Source organism: Micrasema longulum, unplaced genomic scaffold, assembly GCF_059751315.1.
Source record: "Micrasema longulum isolate JH-2025_06_02 unplaced genomic scaffold, ASM5975131v1 h1tg000109l, whole genome shotgun sequence".
NCBI classification, from domain to species: domain Eukaryota; kingdom Metazoa; phylum Arthropoda; class Insecta; order Trichoptera; family Brachycentridae; genus Micrasema; species Micrasema longulum.
Genome location: NW_028277315.1, coordinates 358,421 through 383,985, shown reverse-complemented (window position 1 = coordinate 383,985; position 25,565 = coordinate 358,421). Strand labels below are relative to the sequence as shown.

Sequence of the window (25,565 nt, the reverse complement as noted above, 5' to 3'; positions counted from 1 at the left end):
TTATTTTGTAAATTTCATTTTTAAATTAAGTTAAAGATATGTTATATATATCAATACCATTTAATTGATGATTACACATACTGCAGGTTCTATTTACAAATGAATTTTGAAAACAATGTTTGATTACTATCTGGTAAAAGAAGAAGTATAAAAATTGGAAAATTGTTTTCAGGCGTTGCCTAGTAGGTGATTTGGTTCAGCCGGATGAATCTCACCCACGTGACAAAGGTTTCAGCTCTTTTGCTTCACAAAAGTCAACAGATGGAAGAGTTGAGGAAATGTGGATGTTCAAACATGGGCAGAATGGTGAATGTTACACAGTGTGTAAAGTGGCCACTTAGACCAGCCAATGCCAGGTCATAAGACTTCCATATTCCCTTCTCAAAAATGTTTTACCTCTCTGTTGACATAAATTTGAATTTTGAAAAGATTAAGTGGAACATTTAGAAATTTTAAATACAGATTGGTTTCTGTTCTGCGTTCCTGGGACTCTAAAATTATACGTGATAGAATCTCAGGGCGATCTATAGTGTTATTTGAAATTTTATACATAAAAAGGCATCAGCCATGTCACGTTCTAACCATTTGTCGAGAATCAGATCGCCATTGGAACTTCGAGTCTCGTAATGATGAGAAACTGATGGGTGTGTGTCTATATGTATTTGGAGAAACCGATACCCCCATTTAAATGAAGGAATTATTAGGGAATGTGGAAATGTCATCATGTCTGGATTTATCACTTTACACACTGTGCAACTTTTAGCATTCTGCTCAATGTATGTGATTTCTACATCTCCGCGTTTTGGGAAGCTGTATGTAAATAGTTAAATATAAAACCAATCACATTATTTAAAATTTCCTCATAAGTGACATTTTGATTAATAGCAATACTAGCTTTTACCAGTGGCTTTGCTCGCGTGGTAGTGTTAGGGAGAAATGAATTAGTTTTGACGTTTAGCAAAAAGAATTTTCCCAATGGAATTATATACTTTTTGGGGTAAGAAGTAGCCTGATCCATTGCCGGTCCTCATCACTATGCAAAAAAAAACAACGATTCGTTAGTCTCTGATGACAAAGCATGTAGCATCATTATTATGTTTTGGTATCAATTTATTTTCCACTTAGAATTAATTGAATTTTTCAGGGTTAAAATTGTCATATCAATTGGTCGCTCCGTTGCCATGAGAGGAGAATTCTTTTTCCACCAAGAATTTTCAAGATATTTTTTTTTTAGATGATTAGTAGCCTATTTCACATCTCAGCTCTGAGGGCTATTCCTATGAAATCACACCAATCGGTCGCTCTATTACGACGTGTAATAATAATAATAATAATAATGCTTGGATAATTTATAAAGCGCCATTTTTGTGAAAATCACTTCAAGGGCGCTGTACAACAAATAAATATCCCAGCAAGTCTTGCAGCTACAGAGCGCATGGACGGTTGGGATTCTAGTTCCTCGTCTCCAATTATGATATATTACAATGATAGTATATAGGAGCTAGATAACAGTACGTCTTGCAGCTACAGAACGCATGGACAGTAAGAAATCTAGCCCCTATTTACATTTTTATTTTTAAACATTTTATTTGACAATGAAGTTTAGAGTTTAATACCCGTATGCAGAGACGAAACTCAAAAGTACATTCTATTGTCTTCACCTTCGGGTTTTTCTTCGCATTTGAGATTTGAATGTACTATCCTCACCTTAAGTTTTGTCTCTGCATACGGGTATAAGTGATATTTTAAAAAACGAAATAAAAAGCAAATTTATAAAAATATAAGTTAGATTACAACAAGTCTTGCAGCTACTGAGCGCATGGACGGTTGAAATTTTGGACCCCATTTACTAAATTTAGATATTTGATAGTAAACACGAACAAAAAAACACTTTCGCGTACCATGGAATTATCTAATGCTAATTTCTATTTTTTCCAATTTATTGTCCACGGGTAGTGGAGCATTAAGAAAATAATTTTCAACTATTTATTACTATTTATTTATTTACTTATAAAACAGTTTATTACACATAAGTCCCAACACTATGGGACTAAAAGTCCTGCGTTGAGTTGGGGCGAGTAATTTAATAATAATAATTGAGACAATAATTTTATAACAATTATAAAAAAAGAGGTTGAGATGAAAAAATAATTATTGTCATGATTCCGAGTTCAGAAAAATTTTGGTTTTCGTATAAATAAAAAACTGAAAATAATAAGACATGAATATATTTTTGTTAATAAACAACATGTAAAATTTTTAAAAAATAAATGGATGGATAACATGTGGATAACATGTGCTTCATTTTTTCTTGAGTTTAAATATGACGGTTGAAGTTTTGCTGGAGGGTGAATTGATGAAGAAGTGGCTGAAAAAGATGTGAAATGATAAAAAAAATATTTTAAAAATAAAAATAAATAAATTGCGCAGTTCAAAAATGATTTTTTTTTTTTAATTATAAAAAGAATTATCTAACATCCATATTATTACCATAACTGTTCAGAGTGAAAGCGCCCACCTCTTTCCCGAAACTGTTCTTAAGACCTGTGTCTTTCTTCAGTTAATTCAATATTAATTTATTTATAATAAAACTGCAAAAATAAAATAAAAAACAGAGAAACTTTAAAAGCATTCATTGTAGCCCTAATGTAGATCTTTGCCATGAGCATATTTATAGCTCTTAAAATCTTCAATTTATTAAATAGAAAAAAAGTTAGGAGCATAAATGTTCACTACAGTAAAGTCACCTTTTCCAGTTTCCGTATGTGAGGGCGAAGGAATACTGTGTTAGTTCCAAACTGTGACAGCAGCCATACCTGTCAGATCATTCATCACATCAGGGGTAATTACTTCAGCTAGGGTGGGTGCTTTATGTAGTAATTGGGCGTGCTACCGTAATTGGACATTCTAAATCTAATGGTTAAAAATAAACAAATGTAATGCGTTCATTTTGAGAAAAAAACACACAAAAAAATGTCTATTTTATGGTGGAGATAAATTCTTTCCTTTACTTATTTTTTACCATTAAATTTAAAGTGTCCAATTACTATAGCATGTCCAATTACCATAGCATGTCCAATTAATATAGCGCCTAGATATACACGTGTTTGGCGCATCGTTTGCCAAATTGAATTGGCTGAAAGGAGACGTCATTTGCTATCTCATCAGCCCCAGAAAAAAATTACGTGCCAGTCTAGATGAAGATGTCGAGCGTGCATACGCAACAGAGGGCAAAAATTTAAACAATGATTGTAATTTTTAAATAAATGTTTAATTAAACAGAATTTTGATTTTTAATTTCTAGTCTTAGGAATGTTAGTACCATATGTAAGATATAATAATTTTTTTACTGCACAAGAATCGAATAGCGGTTCCTACCCATTAACACGTGTAATTTATGCGAAAACTTGTGTTTTATAGCAATATCGAATATCAGACAGATGTGTCCCGTTACATGATTTTAGCTAATTAATGAAGTTATTATAAGGTTTTTATAGTATATTGCACACCGTTGCAAAGAAAATAAACCACAGAACTTTTAAAAAGAATTCAAAGATCATGATCGCTTTTGGTTTTTTAAAATTGCAATTGAAATTTGAGTTATAAGTTTATTTTTACCACTTCCAAAAACTTTGCGAGTTATTAAAAAAAAACTAGACATTACTGGCACGTTATTTTGAATTCGTAGAACCGTACAAGAGTGCACATTAAATTTGAAATAAAACTTCTAGCTTGTAACCAAAACTTCTTTTTAAATTAAAATTTTAATGACTAATTTTTTGATTTTCGATAATGTAAAAATTAAAATAAAAAAATACGTGTGGCCTAGAATTTTTTTCTGGGGCTAATGAGATAGCAAATGACCTCTCCTTTCAGACAATTCAATTTAGCCCCAAACACCCTGTATATTATTGGATATTAAATTTAATTTTCACTTCACTAGCCACGGGACCACAACGGTTTTCTTAGCGATTGATCCGAGGCGACGTTCGCACGCGGGAGAAATAAAACATATCCAACCTTCGTATCTCGTTCTCCTCGCGCTCGCGCCGGCACGTGGTGTCGGGGAACACGAGCTCGGCGTCGTCGACGTGCGCGAGCGTGCCGTTGAGGTAGTCGCGGAAACGCCGCAGCGCCGAGTAGAAGGGCACCTTGTCTGCGGCGCGAGGCAGCTGCGCACAGCGCGCGCTTGATGACGGCATCACCCACATATACTGGAAATAAAATATAGTCAAATTATATATTTACACGCAGAGACTGGAAACTCTCGGTCTCACAACGCTGCAGGAACGGGAACGAGAAAGGGGTGACCTGATAGACATACAAGATACTCAACAGTCACTATAGCTGCCTAAATTTGGATCCCATGTTCAAGCTTAAACAAGATGCTTGTCTTCGAGGCCATAGTCTCAGGCTGGAGAAAACGAGATTCAATCTAAATCCACGGAAGCATTTCCTGAGCAATAGAGTTGTCGATGGTTAGAATAAGCTGCCACAAGAGCTGATCTCAATGTGTAGTCTCAATGGGTTCAAAAATGGACTAGATTGGTTTGGGAAAAGTTAAAGTGCGCCACAACTAACTTTTGTTAAAATAGATTTAAGCATATCAGCTTTCAGCTGCTCGCTTAAAATTATTAATAATAATAATAATTTTATTATATTTTTCTATACATCTATCACCGCCAATAACCGAATGAATCTCTTTTACACAAACACCGGCCACGGAACAGCGCCTCTGTTGTCCTTGTTTTGAACTCTATCTTCGTGCTCTTTCTTATAAAGATTTATTGCTGTATTGGAGGACATTCATTCTTCGCACGTAGCAAGGATAAAAAAAATTGTATTAAAATCCAGCATAGTTATACAAATTTTACTTTCCAAATCCGGTGTGAAAATGTTCATTTGGAGATTACAAAAATACAACTCATCAGTTAAAAAAATAAGAGAGATATATCAAGTCTTGTATCCCATGTCGAGTGTGACATCACAGCCACACAAGAGTTAAAAAATGCTTCGATATGACCCGGAACGACCCACACAGAGATGAATCCACACTTCACCGAGCAACTTTTGTTGATTTCGCCTCCTGCAATGAGCATTTGTTCTTCTTCTTCTTAGTTCTTTTATTGGCTTTTTTCACCCCTAACTGGGGTGTTCTAGCCAGTGTCAAGTTTGAGATTGACATACACTTTACATAATATATAACTTATTTACAACTTAATACCATTTATAACTACATATTTACATAAAGTTTTAAATATATGTTTATCGGGTGGGGACAAAAGAGTTAAAATATTAGAAGGGAATGGGACGCTGATTTTGGAGAGGTCAGATAGGAACTCAGGATAACAATAATTTATGGGGCATCCAAAGAAAATATGATTTAGATCTTCCTCCTCAAGCTGACATTCGCACATGGCTGAGTCCCGGACATGGATTCTAAACAAATGAGAACTATTACAAAAATGTCCAATGCGCGTTCTACATATAGATGTCTCAAATTTGTTCAGAATCACTTTGGAAAACCAAGGATTTTCTGTTACATTTGGTTTCAATTGGAAAAGGTGTCTTCCCTTGGCTTGGGAGGAGGCTACCCAATATTCTTGCCATGTGCGAAGTTGCTTCTCCTTTGTCATAACGAGGAGATCACCTAGTGGTAGGAAATTACTGTAGGCAGGACCCCTGGAATGGACCGCCTCCTTTGCCAACTCGTCCACCCTCTCGTTACCGGGAATACCACAATGGCTAGGGATCCAAGACATAAAAATGCTTTTATTGGATGCCTCTGATAAAGAAAAAAGAAATCGAGTTTCCACACAGAGTTCGTCCTCGGGGTAAGAGGATGGGGGGGATTTGATTTTTTGTAAGGCACTCAGAGAATCCGACAGGATAAGAAACTTGCTATATTGTGAGCTTAAAGCGTACTTGACAGCTTCTCTGATTGCAATGCATTCCGCTGTAAATACAGATGCATTATTGTGCAATTTGTACAATCTCTGGGAGTTGTCGTCTTCACAATATATGGCCGCGCCCGTGTGGGATGGAATCTGACCGAGATCCATCAGTGTAGATAATTTTCCAACCTATCCATCGTGACGACCGAATGCGGTTGAATGTACACCGGGGCTGTAGGTGGCTTTCAACTCCGAATGTGAGTTCAATATTTGGGGCGTATACAGAAACATTAAATGGAAAACGATAAAGGGGAAGAAGGTCTTTAGGGTTGATGTTAGTCATTAATTTGTTATACTGTATTGCCAAGGTTGATTTCACAATACTAATGATAATTATCCTGCCATTAATTAATTGTATATACCGTATTAGTCCCATGCACGGTGTCCGGTTGCCTTCCAAAGCAGAAGTCCTTCTTGCCACTGAAGACCTCGTAGATGAGCTTCCCGTTGAAGACGGCGATCTTGGGCCGGTACGTCTGCAGCTTCTCCAGCAGGATCTGGCTCCCCTCCTTGATCTCCTTCCTCGTCAGGTCGGCCGAGCCTTTGGTCGCGCGCTGCACCATGTTGGTGAAGCCGATGCCAAAGTGCAGCAACTACAATCAAAGAGAAACGATAAAAAAGAATAAAAAAAAATTACAACTGTTCATTTAATAGGGAGGTTATACAACTGCTAAATTATAAAAGTTACAGGGAATTTTAATTGAGTACATTTATTTATTTATAAACGCCCAGAGGGCTCTACGATATTTAGTTAAGAAGTACATAAAGTATCACAGCAATTGACATAAAATAGAATCATAATTATTTCACTAATATGTTAATAATTACAGTAAAATAACCATAATTTGAGCAAACGTCTCACTCCTGTATTTAACTCAGTATTTTTAATATTGTTTGGTAACATATTAAATATTTTAGGTATACTGTATTGCAGTGTCCTTTTGCCATATTTATTGCAGTATCTAGGAACAGCTAGCCCTTCCATACTAGTAAACCTGGTGTTGTAATCATGTACCAACTTGAGTTTATACTCGGAGTGCGACGCATGCTGACAAATTCATTTGTACCAAAGTAGAGCCCTAACAGATAATTTATTTACAGATTTATACATTAATGATATTGAAATATTGTGTCTCTGGCGGTATACATCTTTATGTAGTAGCAATTTGATCATAGAATTTTGCAAGGTTTGAATAAAATTAATATATGAGTTGTTTTTAGTGATGCCATAGAAAAAAAGTGATACCGTATAATTATCAATTAAATTTTCAAGTTCATTCGTTGGTCGGCAGGGGAGTCTAGATGCTTGCTCAATAAAGTTGCACAGCAGCAAGCGAGGATAGGCCATAACATAAGACACTCAGGAATGCTTCTTACGGTTGCGGAGGGCATGTGCGAAGGCTCAAATTACAGAGGACGACCCCATTTAAGCTACATGGACCAGATTATCTCCGACATGCGTTGTAGCGGGTACGCCGAGTTGAAGAGACAAGCGGAGACTGAACATGCATAAAGCAAACCAACCCACGAAGAGACTATGAGTTCATTAAACCTGGTAGTTACAGTACCTTGTAGTCTTCATCGGCGCTCATCTGCTCCTGCGTGAGGCCAGACAGGTAGAGACATTTCCAGAAGTGGTTGCCCGGGCCGGCGTAGTGGTGCCCCTTATACGCGGCAAACAGCCCCGGGTTTATTCCGATCTAGGGACAAAATGAGGCGTGTATATACTTGAGTAAACCAATTGTATCGTACATGAAAAATGTCTAGAAAAAAAACAGGGTATTCCCAGTTAGGCGGATAAAAAGAAACAAGATTGAGTACGGGAGTTGTTTATAATATTATCTTAACATCTGCAGTTTAACATGACGGGGGATGCGTTCTACGCAGTGTGGTGTAAAAGAAGTACACTTAATTGTCTGCTATTTATTGTTCCTTAATTTTATTTAAAAAATAAAACGTGGCTAGCAAAATATTTTTAAAATCATAAGAGAGATTATTCACTAGCATTCTTCCTCTACACTTATGGTCCTTATCATATAGCTTGATTAGAATGACATTTGTCAGGAAAAGTGACGACATAACTTTGTAGTAACGCCTAAGGAGTGATTTTTATTGACACACAAAAAATCATTTGTATCTGACATGTTAATTTATTTTTTTAATACAATGCTTGACATATAAATAAACATAAATATACAAAATCTAATTATTAACTAATTAAATAAAATAAACCTAATTATTAACGACGTTCTCACAAGGTTACATCAATTAGCAAAAACATTAGAGATGGGACAAACTGATCAATGTATATTGATCGAAAAAAAAAATTAGTTCAATGTTGTTCATGAAAAAAGTATAAATGTCTTATTTTTTACAATATTCGAGTTTGTCCAAATGTAAGAATATACGCCCGTTGTACACACTCCTTACGTCTCACTCTCGGTACCACATATTGACGGGCGAGAGAAAGACAATTTAGTTGTGTTCTTTCCTTAGAAAAGTAAGTGACGCTCTTACTTACACTGCATGTCCAGTCACGTAGTCCAATACTAGCTACTTAATAGCTCTTGGGAAGTTGGCGCGGGTGCACGTTTCGCCCGAGTCGTTAGCGATACCCAATGGTTTATTCATGTTTTCAGCAGTTAGATTTGAAATATTATCATCTTTGAATTAAATTATGGTTTATTAAAGCCATTCCTTATAAATATTCCATTTTTCCCTTTTTAAATCTCTTATTTTTTTAATGTGTAGTGACTACACAGCACCGTAACTCGCGGGTGTTTTTAGGACAGTAAGGGAACGTTTGAACATGTTTTTGTAAATACCCATTCATATTAGACTTAGTGGGTAACAAATTCCTGTAGGTATTTTTCAAATTATAAAAAAAACGCTGCTCTGCAGCACTGAAACTGTACATATTATGTACATTGTAATTGGGAGTCGTACTGTATTGTACATTTAAATAAAATAAATATATTATATTATTGTTATCAAAAACATTTTTCACTTTGTCGTATGACATTTTACACTTATTTGTTTATTAAATTGTATAAACCACTTTAATTTTTTTAATCTGAGTAATAATAATTTTTCAGAGTTCGCAAATCATCTTATATCCGAAAATCATGAATTTAATCAAGAAACGGGTGTAGAAATTTTGCATGTCAATAAAAATGGTTTTCGTTTAGATAATTTAGAACGATTAGAAATTAGAAAAGCCATTAATCAAAAACTTCAAATAATAAATAATCAATTAAATTTAACTTCGAGTCCTCTTTTAAAACTATTCCCGTTATGATTTATTTTATCTTCTTTCTCTCTCTTTCTTTCAATTTTCTGTCTCTTTCATACAATATTTTACTATATAAATAGCAACGCGTGTAATTATAAGTTAGTTAAATTCCTGACGATGAGGTAGTAACCTCGAAACCGGTCGAAGTGTAATTAAAAAAATTAAAGTGGTTTACGCAAATTTATAAACAAATAAGTGTAAATAAATTATAATTATTACTTATTACATAAAATAAAATGATTAGGTTGGTACTGTGAATTTACACCTCGGGGCTATCTTCATATGCCACACTGCTTGAAGGCTACAATCGGGCGAGTGTGGCTGATAACACACCGTGTTAGTGTGTTAAAACACGTTTGTAGTGTCCTCACAATAAAGTGTGCGTGGCGCTTACTTAAAACACACTGTAGTACTACAATTGCATAATACGCACGGTGTGGTCTCAGCGCTAATGATTATTGTTTTCGTCAAATCCTCCAGTGCGAATTACTCAAAATGGCATCCAGTTATGAAGCTTATTAGTGTTTAGTAGCAACATTAAAAAAAATTATAAGATGAGAAAATATTAATGTAGATAAACCTATGAACGATAAATAATATTAAATTGGCTCTCATAACATGGCTCTTAAATCTTTGTAAAGTTATTTATTTCATTCAGAAATACAGTCAAACTTGGTTATTACAAGGAAAACGGGACTGTCTGAATTATCTCGTCATAAGCATTACTCGTTATACCAGAGGAAGGTTTTTTAAATCCAATCGCCATTGCATATATGAATCAGATTGCGGTCCGGTGGCTAATGTCGCGGACTCACGAATCAAAGGTCCATGGTTCGAATCTCGCTCTACCCCAACTTGATCCCCATTTTCTAATAGTGAGTTATTTAAAACTCGTTGAAAATGGCCTTCAAAATGAAATATTCGGGTAAATTATAAGAACTAAAATATTTTTATTTTTTTTAAATTAAAATAAATGCTTACAAACATACCACTTTCTGAATTTCAACTGCAGATTAATAAACATTTGTATTTTTTCACAATGTCGACACTGTGGATCTTAAGGATAAAGAAAACTTTTTACACATTTTTCTCGCAACGTTCTATTTTACAAACAATTACCACTTTTTCACAAAACAATCAGCTTTAAAACTAAAAAAAACTAAAATAAACCTAATTATTAATGACGTTCTTACAAGGTTACGCCATTTTGAAAAAATTTTAGAGATGGGACCAATTGATCAATGTAAATCGATTGAATAAAAAATAATTTATTTGTTGTTGTTCATAAAAAAAAAAGTATTTAATGCCTTATTTTTTTTGGTAAATAATTGTCTTAAACACACTTATAATAGGCTTGTTTTTGTGTTTTTATATCAATTTTCGGAAACAGAGAGAGATGTTTGCATGAAAAAACTGATAAAATCGATTTGATCGGTACATGATCAGTAATTTCGCATCACTAGTGACATTAGTTTAGCAGCTGTCATTTTAATCGAGCTATATTTTAAGGACTACAGGTTCTTATTTAAAAAAATATGTTTTCAAACGATTTAAGAGTTTTTGCTCAACTGTTGACCATATTTGTTCCGAGAAGCTCATTATAAAAGTGAAAACCACAAACTAAAATGTCAACTAATGTTTCCTCATTATATCTGAGATCTCGTTACTTCCATTATCATTATTTATTTATTTTTTACGGACATTGTCCATTTATACAATTTATAAGGATGAATATTACAATATACTAATTACTATGGAACAAATCCACTACATGTCTTTGTTCAACTTTTTGAATTTACCCACTCTGCAGAATCACAGGAAAATAACTGACCTAATATTTTTATATAAAATCATTAATTCGAAATTCGATTGTTGCGAACTCCCGGATTTAATAAATATAAATAAATAAATACCAATACGTAAAACTAGACAAAATAGTCTATATTATTTTCACCCTTCTCAAACTAACTATCTTTGTAACTCGCCTATACTGCATATACACAGACTAGGAAACGAATGTACCTCTCATATCGATATTTTCAACTCGAATCTCTGTGGATTCAAATTTATTTATTTATTCAATTCAATTCAATTTATATATTCAATTTATTTATTTTAAATATAACATATACATTACAAAAATATATTCAATACGTACATATTATAAAAAAGAAAAAAAAATACACGAAAGAGACTCATGTCAAAGTAGTCGAAGAATCCTGCTCCGGAAAACCCCTTCGGATACATGGAACAGATCAATATCCAGAGCGATGTTGTTCAGCATAGCGGTAGCCCTTCCAACAGGCATAACCATAGGCAGGTTGGTCCTGAATATCGGAATATGAAACAATCTATGCTGACGCTGTCTTAGGTAATTATCAGGAACATACAAACCAATGCTCATCATAATTTCAGAATTATCGATCATACCGCGCAACAATCGATAAAAATGTGTGGTCAAATACACATTCCTCTCTAAACTGTTGTAGCCAAGCATACCCTGGAGAAACTCGGTCGGGTAGAGCCAAGGATAATACCCGCACTCTCTCATGTAGAGATATCTCAGAAACTTCTTTTGGATTTTCTCTATCATAAGAGAGTACTTCAGTTCATGTGGCCCCCAAATCATCGAGCCACTCTCGAGTCTACTTCGCACCAAGGAGTTGTAAAGAGTTCTCAGTACGCGGGTATTTTCGAAAACCCTGGCAGTACGCAGAACAAATCCTAACATCTTCAATGCATCACCACTGATTGTCTCTATGTGTTCATGAAATGTCAGAGTGCTTACAAATCTAACGCCCAGATCCTTAACATTCGATGTTCGTATCAGATTCTGGTCATTCATTTTGTAGCGAAAAAAAAGAGTTTCTTTATAAATATTTTATGATGTTCTATAGTGACGATTGACGAATTATTTACAAAATCTACTTATGCCAATGACCCGGTGTTTATTAATTTTATATACAGTGGTGCCTCGCATAACGAACGCCTCGCACAGCGAACGCTGCACACAACGAACTTCCTTTTCGTTCATTTCACGATTCATACAACGAACTTCGCTTCACACAACGAACTTCGCTTCACACAACGAAGTCGCCCACTTCACACGATCACTGCCGATTTATTGCATCCTTCCGCGCAGGCAGTCGTTAGTCACTGAGCAGTACGCTTAACTTACGCACGTGTCGCAGCAATCGTTGAAGAGGATGTAGAGGAGCTTATTGAGGAACACAAAGAAGAGCTGACAACTGAAGAGCTCCAAACACTTCTGGCCCAACAACAGGACAATGCTCAAAGGGAAGCGTCATCTGATAACGAGGAGCAACAATCAAACAATCAACCAATTCCAACTGCTGACATCAAGAACATCCTGGTCAAATGGAAAGCAGTTCAGGAGTTTACCAATGCCCACTATCCGGATTCCGCTGAAGCAAACAGGATCAACGACCTGTACTCCGATACTCTTGTCCGTTATTTCCGGCAGATGTTGAAGAAAAGAGAGAAACAAACGACTTTGGACAGGTTTTTCACTGCACCATCGGCCAAAAAGCGGAAAATGGATGAAGATGTGCAAGATTCGATTATTTCTTAAAATTAAAAAATGTGTGTTTTTTTCATTATGTTTTTAGATGTATCTAAATAAAAATAATGACAAAAAAATTATCTTTTTTTTATGTCATCTTACCATATTTTATGCTACAGAACGAATTTTTTTTTTTAATATGTATTGTTATGGGAAAACGCGTTTCACATAACGAACTTTTCGCATAACGAACTTGCTCCTGGAACGAATTAAGTTCGTTGTGTGAGGCACCACTGTATTTTGTATGCTGACATACATACATGTACTCGGTACTGGCTACCAATCATTGTTGGGGAGAAGGAATATTCATTTGGGTGTTCACTTTTTTCAACTCATTGGTGGTCGCATACATAATTCTGATATTCTGAACCAATTCGGTCTATTTGTCCCTGATAATTATCTTCGACAAAGGCAACACAGGTTGTTCTATCTACCACGATGCAGAACGAACCAACCTGCCAATGGTTATGCCGGTAGGTAAAGCAATCGTGTTATTCAATCGTATCGCCTCGGATGTCGATATATTTCATGACAGTGGGATTACTCTTAGGAGGGCAATTTCAAAATTGTAATATGTATGTCAATTTTAGATGACAATTAACATTTTTTTTTCTCTTTTCTATTTAATAAATCTGATATGTATATTTTGTAATGTGTTGAGAATTAATTGGATACTCTGTAATGTTTTGAATGTAACTAAAAAAAAAAAAATTAAATTAAATGAAATATATATATATATATTTCTTGTTATTTTTATTTTATTTTTATACCCATGTTTTAATATTGTTTTTAAATTTTTGTATATCTAACTAACTCGTTATTTTATATATTTTATACTGTAAAAGAGACTTGTGCTGTATAGTAAATAAATAAATTAATTAAAATAAATAAATATAAGAATAGTCAAAAACATTCTAAAAGAATAAAAGAAGCATTGACAAACATAAGGGACATCGAGACAAGATCTAGACTATTTATTGTGTGTTCATTTTTATTATAACCAAGTTCGACTGTATAATAATTTGATGATTAAATATTAATTTTGTAAATAAAATATCAAGAAAAAATATGTTTTTCTGATGGCCAAATTTGTCTCAGGTTTCAAGTTGTACTATTTCGCAAACATAAGTTATTTCTTCATACACCTGGACACAGAGTCTACGATAATGTTCCTAAATAATAGATATTAAGCGGATCTTTACTCACAATGATGATGTCCAGGTTCTGGGCGAGGTGATCCGGGAGCGTCCTCCGGCAGACCTCCTCCTCCGGCATCCCGTTGAAGCGGTCGTGCTTCTTCCTCTCCTTCACGGGCTTCACGGCGCCCAGCTGGCCTTCCAGGCAAGCCTCCTGCTTTATGTCCGGGCTGCAAGACATATTTATCATGTATTTATTTATTACATATCTATTTAGAGTCCATTAATGATTTAAAAAAAAATTATAAATAAAGTTATCAAAGAAACTTCTTGGTTTAGTTTTACTTTTTTTATTATTTTGACTAACGAGCGCTTTTGCCTAAGTAGGCATCTTCAAGACTGGTGAATTGTTTACAGCTTTTATAATTTCTTCCTAAGGTTCCAATAATATACTATTTATTTTTTTAAAACATAACAATAGGGACACGCCAATGGTAAATATCTATAATGTGTAAAAAAAATCAGTACTCTAGGCCATAATTATTATTGACTTTTTTTAAAGAAATATTTGCGTTTTTACGATTTACCCAAATATTTCAACTTCAGGGGGTCATTTTCAACGAGTTGTAAATAACTCACTATTAGAAAATGGGAACCAAGTTGTGGTTAAGCGGGGTGCGAATTTCGGACCTCGGACCTCTGTGAGTCTGTGACACTAGCCACGGGACCACAACCCGGGACCAGGGAGAAAATACAACAATATATTTGTATGAAGAATAGTCAGACCGTGGTTCCTCTTAAGATTTGAAGATTCGAGGTACAGCGTACGCGTCAGATCATTTGACGTTTAAGATGAAACATGTGCCACATAAAAACTCCTTGGATTTATTGACAGAAGCACAACTGACTTCAAAAATATCGATATCCTTAAAACTCTCTTTGTTCTTAAAACCCGCACCTAGAGTATTCCTCTTTTACATGGTCTCCATATTATGATGTTCACATCAAGAATATAGTATCAGTTCAACATCGATTTTTGAGAAAGATAGGCTGGAGGTTGGGCTTATCCAGAGACCTATATACATATAATGAGTTGTAGTAACCGTCGAAATAAATCCGACCTTCTGGTCCCATTTAAAATTCTCAACTCACTCTTTGACGCGCCTGAACTACTGAGCTCAATAAAATTAAATATCCCAACTAGAAACCTCAGACGAAACTTACTCTTTCATACCGATAACCATAGAACTAACTATGGTTTTCATTCCCCTAGCCCAGAATTCTTAGGTCTGCCAACAAACATACCAGTCTTGATTTCTTTGATAAAAAGTTGTCTTCTTTAAAACGATCACTGAATCAAATTAAATTATAAACACCTCTCTCCCGCTTCCACTCCCACAAAGTCTACTATATACCAGTGAGTCTTTCTACTTTTTTAATAATAATTTTCTATGCATAAATATGTCACTAAAAATGCCCATTGGGCGTATATATAAATAAATTTAAAAAAATAAAATATACTAATATTTCATTTATTTCCATCAATTATAATAATCTTCCTCAGTGGATAGATAGTAGAAAAGTTTATTACAGTGTCTCGATACACACTGATGAAAATAGCGTTTGTAATCGCCTCCCTGTTCGGGATCATTTGTCGGGACATCATTTACAAATGTTACTTCGAATAATTTTAAGCTAGAAACTGATTTACAAAATCTACTCCAAGACAGCAGATCTAGCTACAAAAACTTATTATATCAATTAATAGTGTTAGTTGCTAATCGGAACAGCAAAAAAACATTGTCACTATCCAATGTATTAGTTTCAGTAATAAATCTAAATTAGTTATAAATCTTAGTAATTTGCCAATCGGGAATAATTATTATCTGTCAAAAACTGTACAATAAACAAATTTGAGAAAAAAAGATGCGAGGCCATCAGTTCGAAACCGGTTGACTCTCGTTCTGATAGTGATAATTCACAATAATAAGCTAAATTGTGATATCACATATCAAAAATTTTCAACTGCCTTGGAATAACGGTGCACGGGAGATCACAGAATCAGACAAACATAATAGGGTATTTTCACAAGTCGCGAATAATGTTTAAATATAATATTTATTTAGAGTAGGTTTTTACACATCCAATGATATAACTCGATGTATTCAAGACAGTTGTGATTTTCGGGTTAAAAAATGAGCACATACGTGTCGTATTGACATCACGCGTTATGGCCGCCGACAGCACTTCTAACAAACATTGCGTACAAGTATGGCGTGGTCATGTAATACGTGGCGTTTGTCCCAAAGGATGCATATTTTAAACCTTTGTGGAAAATTTATCTAACATTGCATGGAAAAATAATACAAACCTAATTGTTTTCATTTCATTACTGCCATTCCAAAACCTAATGGTGCATAGAGCACTGCATTGGTACACCAACCGCAACGTATCAGGTAGATCAGATATAATGAAATATCGCAGTTAAAAAATCTTTTAAATCAATGCTTCACGTCCATCCTGCCGGGACTCGAACCCGGGACCTCAAGAATGGTAAGCGAACGCATCAACCGCTACACAACCAGGTGAACTTATCTCTCAATTTCCTTATTCAGGATTTTACCCGAGAGCAGCCATCGAGTCGAAAACACCCATCTAGGGTTCTCATTCTAAATCACGTACGTAACTGTATTTTTCATCCGTCTGTTCACAGAGAATAATTGAATAGTTAATTTTGAGAACAACCAAAGCATGAAATCCATGATTTTATAGGAGAAAGAAAAAAAACATACTCCTGGAAAAAAATCTATACGAATTGATATTTCATTGTCAGAGTATCAAAACTATAAAAATAAAACTAGTTTGACTTGCATGTACTAAATTTTACTCTCGACTTCCACACAGTAGCCAGGCTCTTTATAGACCTGGGCTTGGCGGCTGAGAACTATCTATTGTGACAGGGACCCGTACAAGCTTTGCTGGACAGTATTCAAATCGCTTCATGAAATGGCTCCAAGATACCTATCGGACCTTTGTATTAAGGAAAATACATGTAAAAGATAATCTACTCTTAGGTCAGCATTAGATTCAGGCAAGAGGCAAACTTGTCGAAATCCGGCACTCCCCAAACAATAGATTCGGAGATCGTGCTTTTGCCGTTGCCGGCCTCTCTGCCTGGAACCGATTGCCTTTAAACTTACGAATCATCGATAGTCGCAGTCAGTTCAGATCCCAACTAAAATCTCACTTCTTTAGGTTATCATACCCTGAATTTAAAATCAAGTATGTCACTTTAGCTTAGTTTGAATGTAAGTTTAAATATACAATTGTAAAGCGCCCTTGAGGCGATTTTTCACAAAAATCAGCCAAATATTATTATTATAATTACAATAATATTAATAACACATCAAATAAAAATTGAAAAAAACAACAGCCCTGTTCTCAAATTGATGGCACCAAACAATATGAAAATAATGGATAAACTCCTAACGCATTATGTGCCTGTAATTGCAGAATATAGGACAAAAATGTGCCAAAAGCGGAATAACCAGCCATCCCCAAACGCAAGGAAACACTGAATGACTTGTGGATGCAACGTCCATAGATCGATGACACACACGCACCATATCTTTTTATCAAAAATCTAGAGCGTTGATGTTAGCATTTTCTGTGTATAACACAATACATTATATTGTGCAAGACTAGCAGTATTACACACAGAATGTTAACTCGTAATGACGAAATCGGGTGACTTCATCCCCGCCATAGACGTCGAGAACAGAAGAACACGGGGCGTGGTAATGCCAGTCAGTTCCAGTCCGGTACAATTCAATTCATTAATCGCATACTCTCGCACTTCGTAACCAAATTCTATTTTTTATTTAACTACACAGATACAAATAAATACACAGTTAAGCATTTCATTGTTTCTTCTGTTATCTCTAACTGGTGCAAGAGTCCCTAACAACAACCGAAGTCCGAGAACGAACGCAGCAGCCTCCTATAACGAGCGACTTGAGGATGCGGCGGTGGACCTGGCTGCGCATGCCTCGGGAGAGCCTAAACCCAAGTCGCCTCTTTTTCAAATCTGCAGGCTCGCGCCGTCCTGGAAGGCCGTCGATGACGATCTTTCGACTTTATTTGGCGGAACTAAGGGGCGCTGGATCGATGTGGGAGGAGACTAGTGCTGGCTGGCGAGAGAGTCTCCTGGAGGGAACTGATGATGTCTACGTGCTCCACTTAGGAGCAGATGTGGAAAAAAAGAAGAAAAACAACCAACAAAATCCTACAGATTTAACTCTTAAAAGACTGTGTTAAAAAGTCCCTTTGCAAACGGTGCTGTAATGTTGTATAACATTAAACAAAAAAAGAGATAATTCGAAACACGGCTATTTAACTCTTTTGTTTAAATATGAACTCATTTTAAGATTTTTTTACTCTCGTACCTATGGGAAATCAAAAGCAGCGAGTAAATTTTTTACTCTGGAACCTATCTATATTAAATAGGTGCGAAGGTTTTCAATTCAAATTCAAATTATTTATTCACAAAGTAACATAACAAATAACAAAGGATTTAAGACGTTAAATTGGAAGTTTATATCAAACCATGAACCCTTGAGCAATGGTTCGACATTATTAAGGTATAATACTCTCTAATAGCAAGAGTATTTGCCTCTTAAACATAGTTTCACTAATGTGAAAGATGTCGATCTCCAAAGTGATAATGTTCAGCTGCTTGACTGCTCTTCCAATCGGCATGACCACGGTCACTGTTATAAATATGTTTCTTTTTTGGGTGATATACATACTTTTTTCTACAAAAAACTCAGTTTATCCTGAACATGGCTCCTGCAATGGTAGCCGAGACGTCGGAACAAATCCAACACACACGGTATCACCCAAAAAAGAAACATATTTACTATCTATATTGGTACATATCGATATTTTTTGTATACCTAGGTAATCAGCATTACATATAAAAGTTCGTTTTTAACTTTGACAGGTGGCTTCTGGCTGGTTTGTTTGTTTTGGAGTGGAATTCCTGTCGTCCTTGTAAATAATATGTGAGGCAAGTTTTAAACATATTTCAGTAAAATTATATTACTTTGACTGAATAAACATATATTGTATATAAAAAATGAACGTTTGATAATGTCTGAAGTATAAAAGATCAAAAAACATTACAAATTACAAAAATTTTCAGCTAACCGACTGAGATACTTTAAATTTACATATAAATAAATTTTTGTATATAAATATCGATTTTACTTCATACCGCCTCGATATGTATCCTTGAAGATACTGTTTGTAATTGCGGTCCAGTTAATTGCAAAATTCCTGCCCTGACACAGGGGCTTACTGAGGCAGATTACAAAACTAACACATTATTGTAATTATCATCATAAGACCCCGATGGTGCAGACGTTTTTAGTCAATAATTAATGTCGTCCTTCCCAGGAATCTAACCCAGGACCTCGAGCATGGTAGACGATTGCGCCAACCATTACACTTGGAGGCGCACTCGACTCCACTCGAAAGCTATTTTCGAAAACTATTTTCAAGAAAAGAGTTAAGACTGAATTTTGGACTTGGACCTTAGTGGGAGGGATTCGAGTAGGAAACTCCTTGATGATTTTCCGAATGTTTGAGTTTACAGTTTACCATATTAATGTGCTAAATACATGTTTTTTAAAAAAATATATTTTTTATGTTTCTGATCCTATATTTGTGATGATATACTCATGTGTCTGTGTCAACTAATTGCTCGTCCCATCTCAACACAGGACTTTTAGTCCCATGGAGTTGGGACTTATGTCTCAAATAATTTACATTAAACTTATGTATGTAAATAAATAAATCAAATTTCCTTAGTCCAGATTTTTCATCGAAAGCACTCATCCAGGATTCCGGTTCTATTTCACACACAGAACTGTATTCTTAATTTGCCCAGACACAGAGCTAAGCGTATAAAATGAATAAATAATATAAAATCCATCTTACCACTCGTCTTTGATTTTCTTCTTCCTGCCTCTCTTCTTGGGCGCACTCTGCATCAAGTGCTGCTGCAGCATATCAGGATGCAGAGGATTGCCAGGGTTCCCCATAGCCGGGTTGCCCTGCTGGCCGAGCATGGCGCACACGGCCGCCTCTTCATCCACAAAACTGTACGGATCTTCCGAACACTCGCGCTTAATGCCATTATAGCCTAAAACATCGGGATCGTGTTCACGTTTTAAGCCAAATTGTCCACTGGCGTTATAGTATGGATTCATGTCTCGCTTGATCCCGAACCCACTGTACGGCATCTCTTCTTTATAACTGTTCATGAACATTTCTTCGGGGCGTTTGTACTGGTTTCGGTACGGATCAATGTTTTCTCTGGAGTACGGGTCGTTCTCTCGTTTGTAGTGCGCGTACGGGTCGTGCTCGGCTGTCGACATGTCGTACGGTTCTCGTTTTAACGCCCCGAAGGGCATTTCCGGTCCGCGCACGGGCATGTATTGCTGCGGCATCCTCTGCTTCATGTCGTAAGGGTTCATCTGGTGTTCCATGGTGGCGTTTATGGGATAGCTCTGCGACTGGGACGAGCTGTCTTCGCGATCTTCCTGCACGGGCATCGTGGAGAGATTCGCAGACAGGTCTACGCCGTCTCTGTAGGGTATTTGTTGTCTTCCTAGGGATGAGTTTGAACGTGAATTTGAAGCGCACGGTGACGAAGGTATATTGTCTCGGATCGACGCACTCGAGTCTTCGTTTAAGACGTCATTTGGAACTGTTTTGGGGGAATTTGACGCCGACGGCGTCTCTTTATCTACTTTTTCTAAGTGTCCGTCGACTTCGTCCAATCTTTCTTCTTCCTTCTCCGGTTCGTCCGGCTTAGGCTCACTGTTTTCCGGTTGTTCAGCGGGCGGGGGGGCCGGCTCCCCCTGGGGGGGCTCGTCGCTGTCCATGGCGGGAGGCGCGGCGCTGGGGGAGGGCGGCGCGGCTAGGGGCGAGGGCGCGGGCGGGGGGGGAGCGGCCGGAGGAGGGGCAGGCTGGCCCTCGCCCCCATTGCTGGTCTCGTAGCCGTCGTCCTGGGCCTCCGCGGTCCTCACATCGCCCGCAGCGGGTGCTCCACTGTCAAACAGAGAATGAACCATTACAATGAGATACAACTTTTGTTAAATCGGTCGGCAATGGTAAGTGCTTTTTCCCTAGGAATTCAACCTACCATAAACCACCGTAAAACTAACATTATATTTTGAAACGGGGGTCAGTGCTTTATAAGCTCCTGATGCCACTCCGACCTGTGAAGATCCATAGTGACATTAAACAGACATTATTTATTTATTAACAGACATTGTCCATTTATGCAATTTATAGGGTTTAAATATTACAATATTACCGTGTACAATATACCGTGTAAACCGTGTAGAGTGCAAGTACTAATATTTTTGCTCTCGCTTTAAATTCAGTTAGTAAAGCTTAAAGGTGCATATTTACGATTGTTTTTAAACATACGTATTTATAAGGAATCGATCTTTGCCTGGTGAGATATTTTACAACTAGTTTACTTGTAATCTCGAAGGATTTGAAATTTTATGCGAAAAAAATCTGTGTTGAGTCTACCTACATTAGAATAAATCATATTGTCCCGGCTGAGGTCTACTTGACAGCGCCGCATTGAGTAGGTACTTGCTAGCTAAGTCCGCTACAAACTCAGGCGAACACAGCAGTGCCATTTTTCAATTAAAAAAAAAACGAAAAAGTAAATATGGAAGCTCAATCTTTCGTTGAATATGCTAAGCGTGCTATAAATGCATTGACTACACTGCTAATGGATCCTAATAATAAATTTACAAAAGAACAACTCGGGAAAGTAGTCCCAAAAACCAACGAAATTTTGTGCACAATAGGACAAATGGCAGTAAAGATGAGCGCATTAGAGACTGAGGTTGCTACGATTAAGAAGTATTCCTCTTCAACTAATATCGACGTCTTTAATATCTGTGATCTAGTATCCGAAGTCCAAGATAGAAGTTACAGGGAGAAAAATATTGTTTTATGTAACTTACCTGAGAGTCAATCTACGACCCGAGCCACAGCTATTAAGGAAGATGATTCTGCTGTCAAGAAAATACTGTCTGAGCTTGATTCCTCTGTTCAAAGTCAAGAAATAAAAATATACCGACTTGGAAGAAATACTGGAGAGAGGCCTCGAGCAATTAAAGTTGAATTTTTGGAGGTCAAATGGTCACGACTACTACTGAGTAGGAAGCACCTTTTAAAAAATAATATTCGCATGTACCAGGATCAGTCTTCATTACAAAGGAAACAGCTTATCGAACTTCGTAATGAACTTGATAGTAGGAAAGCAAGCGGCGAGACTGATATCACAATAAAGTACATAAATAACAATCCTAAAATAGTAAAAATGTTTACAAAAAACGACAATCCATCAAACTCTACTATCAAAATGTAAGGGGGGTGAGAACAAAACTACAGACACTTAAAACTGCATTACCAACAACGGATTTCGACATTTACTCATTTACAGAAACATGGTTGAACAACAACATCGACAATACCGAACTTGGTTTTAGCAACCACCTAATATATAGAAATGATCGGGATAAACTTGCTTCTAACAGATCTCGTGGAGGAGGAGTTTTGATTGCAGTATCGACTAAGTTCTCATCACGAATGCTCAAATGTAAAAAACAAAATTTTGAACAAATTTTTGTAATGATTTCATCAAAACGAGAAAAAATAATAATAGGCTGTGTGTATATTCCCCCTTCGTCTGATACGCAAACCTACAAAGATCATTATTTGGAAGTGGAATGTCTACGAAGGCGGTATCCTGAGGCCGCTATAGTTTTGACGGGTGACTACAACTTACCCAATATACAGTGGGATCCAGATGGTATCAACACTAAATCTAGTGATGGCATAGACCATGGGTCAAGTGAGATAATTGAAATGTCAATGTTTTTAAATCTCCGTCAAGCAAATTATGTTTATAATTGTCTTACTCGTCTCTTGGATCTTGTTTTTTCTAATTCAGATAACATTTCAGTGCAACTTGCAAATGAAAATATTTTACCAATTGATAGATACCATCCACCTTTATGCATTAATTTTGGAACCCTTATTTTAGCAAAGTACAAAACCTCTGATGTTAGATTAAATTTTTTTAAAGCAGATTTTCCTGCCATTAACTCATTTATCCTTAGCAGTGATTGGAACTTTTTAAATCAAAATTTAAATGTAGACGATATAATTGCACAATTTTATCATATCCTTGATACTGCCATTGAGTCATCTGTGCCTAAAACTACATTCATAGCAAGTCATTTTCCTAAATGGTTTAGTAAAAAACTTATTGAAGTTATACTACATAAAAAGATTGCTCATAGTAATTTTAAAAGGTCTCGAGACATTAAAGATTATGAAGAATTTTCGAAATTGAGAATTTTGTCTAAGCAGCTTTCTAAAACCTGTTATCAAGACTGTGTAAGTAAATTTGAAGTCGAGGCTGCATCTAAGCCGCAACATATTTTTAAATTTTCCAAGATTCTTAACAGTAGGGAATCTGGAATTCCGTCCACAGTGTATTACAAACGCAAAATGGCAGACACACCACAGGAAGTTGCCAATTTATTTGCTGATTACTTTAGCAGTGTTTATAGTTCTACTTCTAATTCTAGGTTACACAGTATTGATAATACAGATTTAATTGATTTTAACGACTGTGTATCTACTGATTCTGATGTAAAAAAGGGGATTTGTGCCTTAGATCCAAAAAAAAGCGCTGGGCCAGACAATATCCCTACACTTCTTCTTATACAATGTTGTCCCTCTTTAACTGGTCCACTTACAAAAATTTTTAACTTGTCCTTGAAAACTGGAAACTTTCCCAAGAAATGGAAGATCTCATACTTAACCCCCATTTATAAAAAAGGAGATAAAACTGACGTCTCCAATTACCGACCCATTTGTATTCAGTCAGCCATTCCAAAGTTACTGGAATCTGTTTTGCTAACTAAGTTCACCAATGAAATTAGTAAAGTTATCACTCCGTTACAACATGGTTTCATAACTGGTAGATCAACTCTTACAAACCTTATGTTGCATCAGAATCGGTTGATCACATCAATGGAGAGACGTCATCAGACTGATACAATTTATACTGACTTTAGTAAAGCGTTCGACAAGGTTTCTCATACAATTTTAATACACAAACTTAGTTCACTGGGAATTACTGGTAATATCTTGGAATGGTTTAAAAGCTACCTGTCATCAAGGAAAATCTTAGTAAAAGTATTCGGTTATAACTCGTATCAGTTTGAGGCATCTAGTGGGGTACCCCAAGGCTCCCACCTGGGACCAGTACTGTTTTCTTTGTTTGTTAATGACATTGTGTCGATATTTGAGAAAGTAGACATTCTTCTCTTTGCCGACGATCTTAAAATTTCAAAAACTGTTACCTCTGATACCGATTGTGGAGTTCTTCAGTCTAATTTGGTAAGGCTGTACAACTGGTGCCAGAAAAATGAACTTTATTTAAATGTCGACAAGTGTTGTGTAATATCATTTACAAGAAGTAAAAAACCCATAATATTCGATTACAACATTAATAATATCAATCTGGGAAGAGTTACACAAATAAAGGATTTGGGGATAGTTTTTGACGAAAAATTGACATTTATTCCTCACATTGATACCATCACTAATAAGGCAATGAAATGTCTCGGATATTTGCAGCGAACTGTAAAGGATTTTAATTCCATCACTACCCTCAAAGTGCTATTTACTGCCTTGGTTAGAAGTAATTTAGAATTCAATTCAACAATTTGGTCACCTTATTACAATGTTCATATTTTAAAGTTAGAAAGAGTACAACGTAAATTCCTTAGATTCATCAATTACAAACTTAATATACCCGCTGAAAATATTGATTATGATAATTTATTATGTACACTAAATATGTCAACTCTATGTAAAAGAAGAATTATAAATGACTTATTAAATTTATATAAAATAGCGAATGGCGTATTGGACGTCCCGGAATTAACTAGTGTTATCAGCTTGAAAGTACCTCTTCGAAATACTCGGCAGCTAACGTTATTTTTTGAATCTCCTGGCAGTCACAATTATTATTACAATTCACCAATACCTAGACTACACCGGTTAGGTAACGAGTATGGTGAAGTTGATATATTTTGTCTGTCTTTATATAAATATAGGTTAAGTATTCAAAAGGTTATAAATTAATTTATGTAAAATTTCTTAATATTTTTCTTTATTTACTATTTCTTTTTCTCATGTATCTCTTTAATAATGTATAAACTTATATGTATGTATATGTATGCGTGTATGTTTTCATATGTAAATTTTAAAAATATTTTTCTATGTACCATATACCTATGTTGGTACATTTCCTGATTTTTACCTATTATTGTATCTTTTAGCTTTTCTTATGTTATCTTTTATTTTTACCAAACTTACATACTTATGTTTCACTGCTGCACTTAAATGTAATTTCTAAAATATGTAAAAGCCCATTGGGCGTGTAAATCAATAAATAAATAAAAATAAAATAAATAAATATTATAGAC

General features: G+C 35.7%; 1 protein-coding gene across 4 annotated transcripts in view; it reads right to left on the bottom strand.

Annotated features, from left to right (window-relative positions):
• The window catches only part of Tdg (Thymine DNA glycosylase), a 53,529-nt gene that overhangs the window by 6,914 nt on the left and 21,050 nt on the right, over positions 1 to 25,565 (bottom strand). For all 4 annotated transcript variants that reach the window (XM_088238045.1, XM_088238053.1, XM_088238062.1 and 1 more), the window contains exons 2-6: positions 19,966 to 21,081; positions 14,036 to 14,195; positions 7,523 to 7,654; positions 6,317 to 6,547; positions 4,021 to 4,214 (exon numbers count right to left, since the gene is read on the bottom strand). In XM_088238045.1, coding sequence (XP_088094171.1) covers positions 4,021 to 4,214; positions 6,317 to 6,547; positions 7,523 to 7,654; positions 14,036 to 14,195; positions 19,966 to 21,081 — 1,833 coding nt within the window. The remainder of the gene's footprint in view (positions 1 to 4,020; positions 4,215 to 6,316; positions 6,548 to 7,522; positions 7,655 to 14,035; positions 14,196 to 19,965; positions 21,082 to 25,565) is intronic.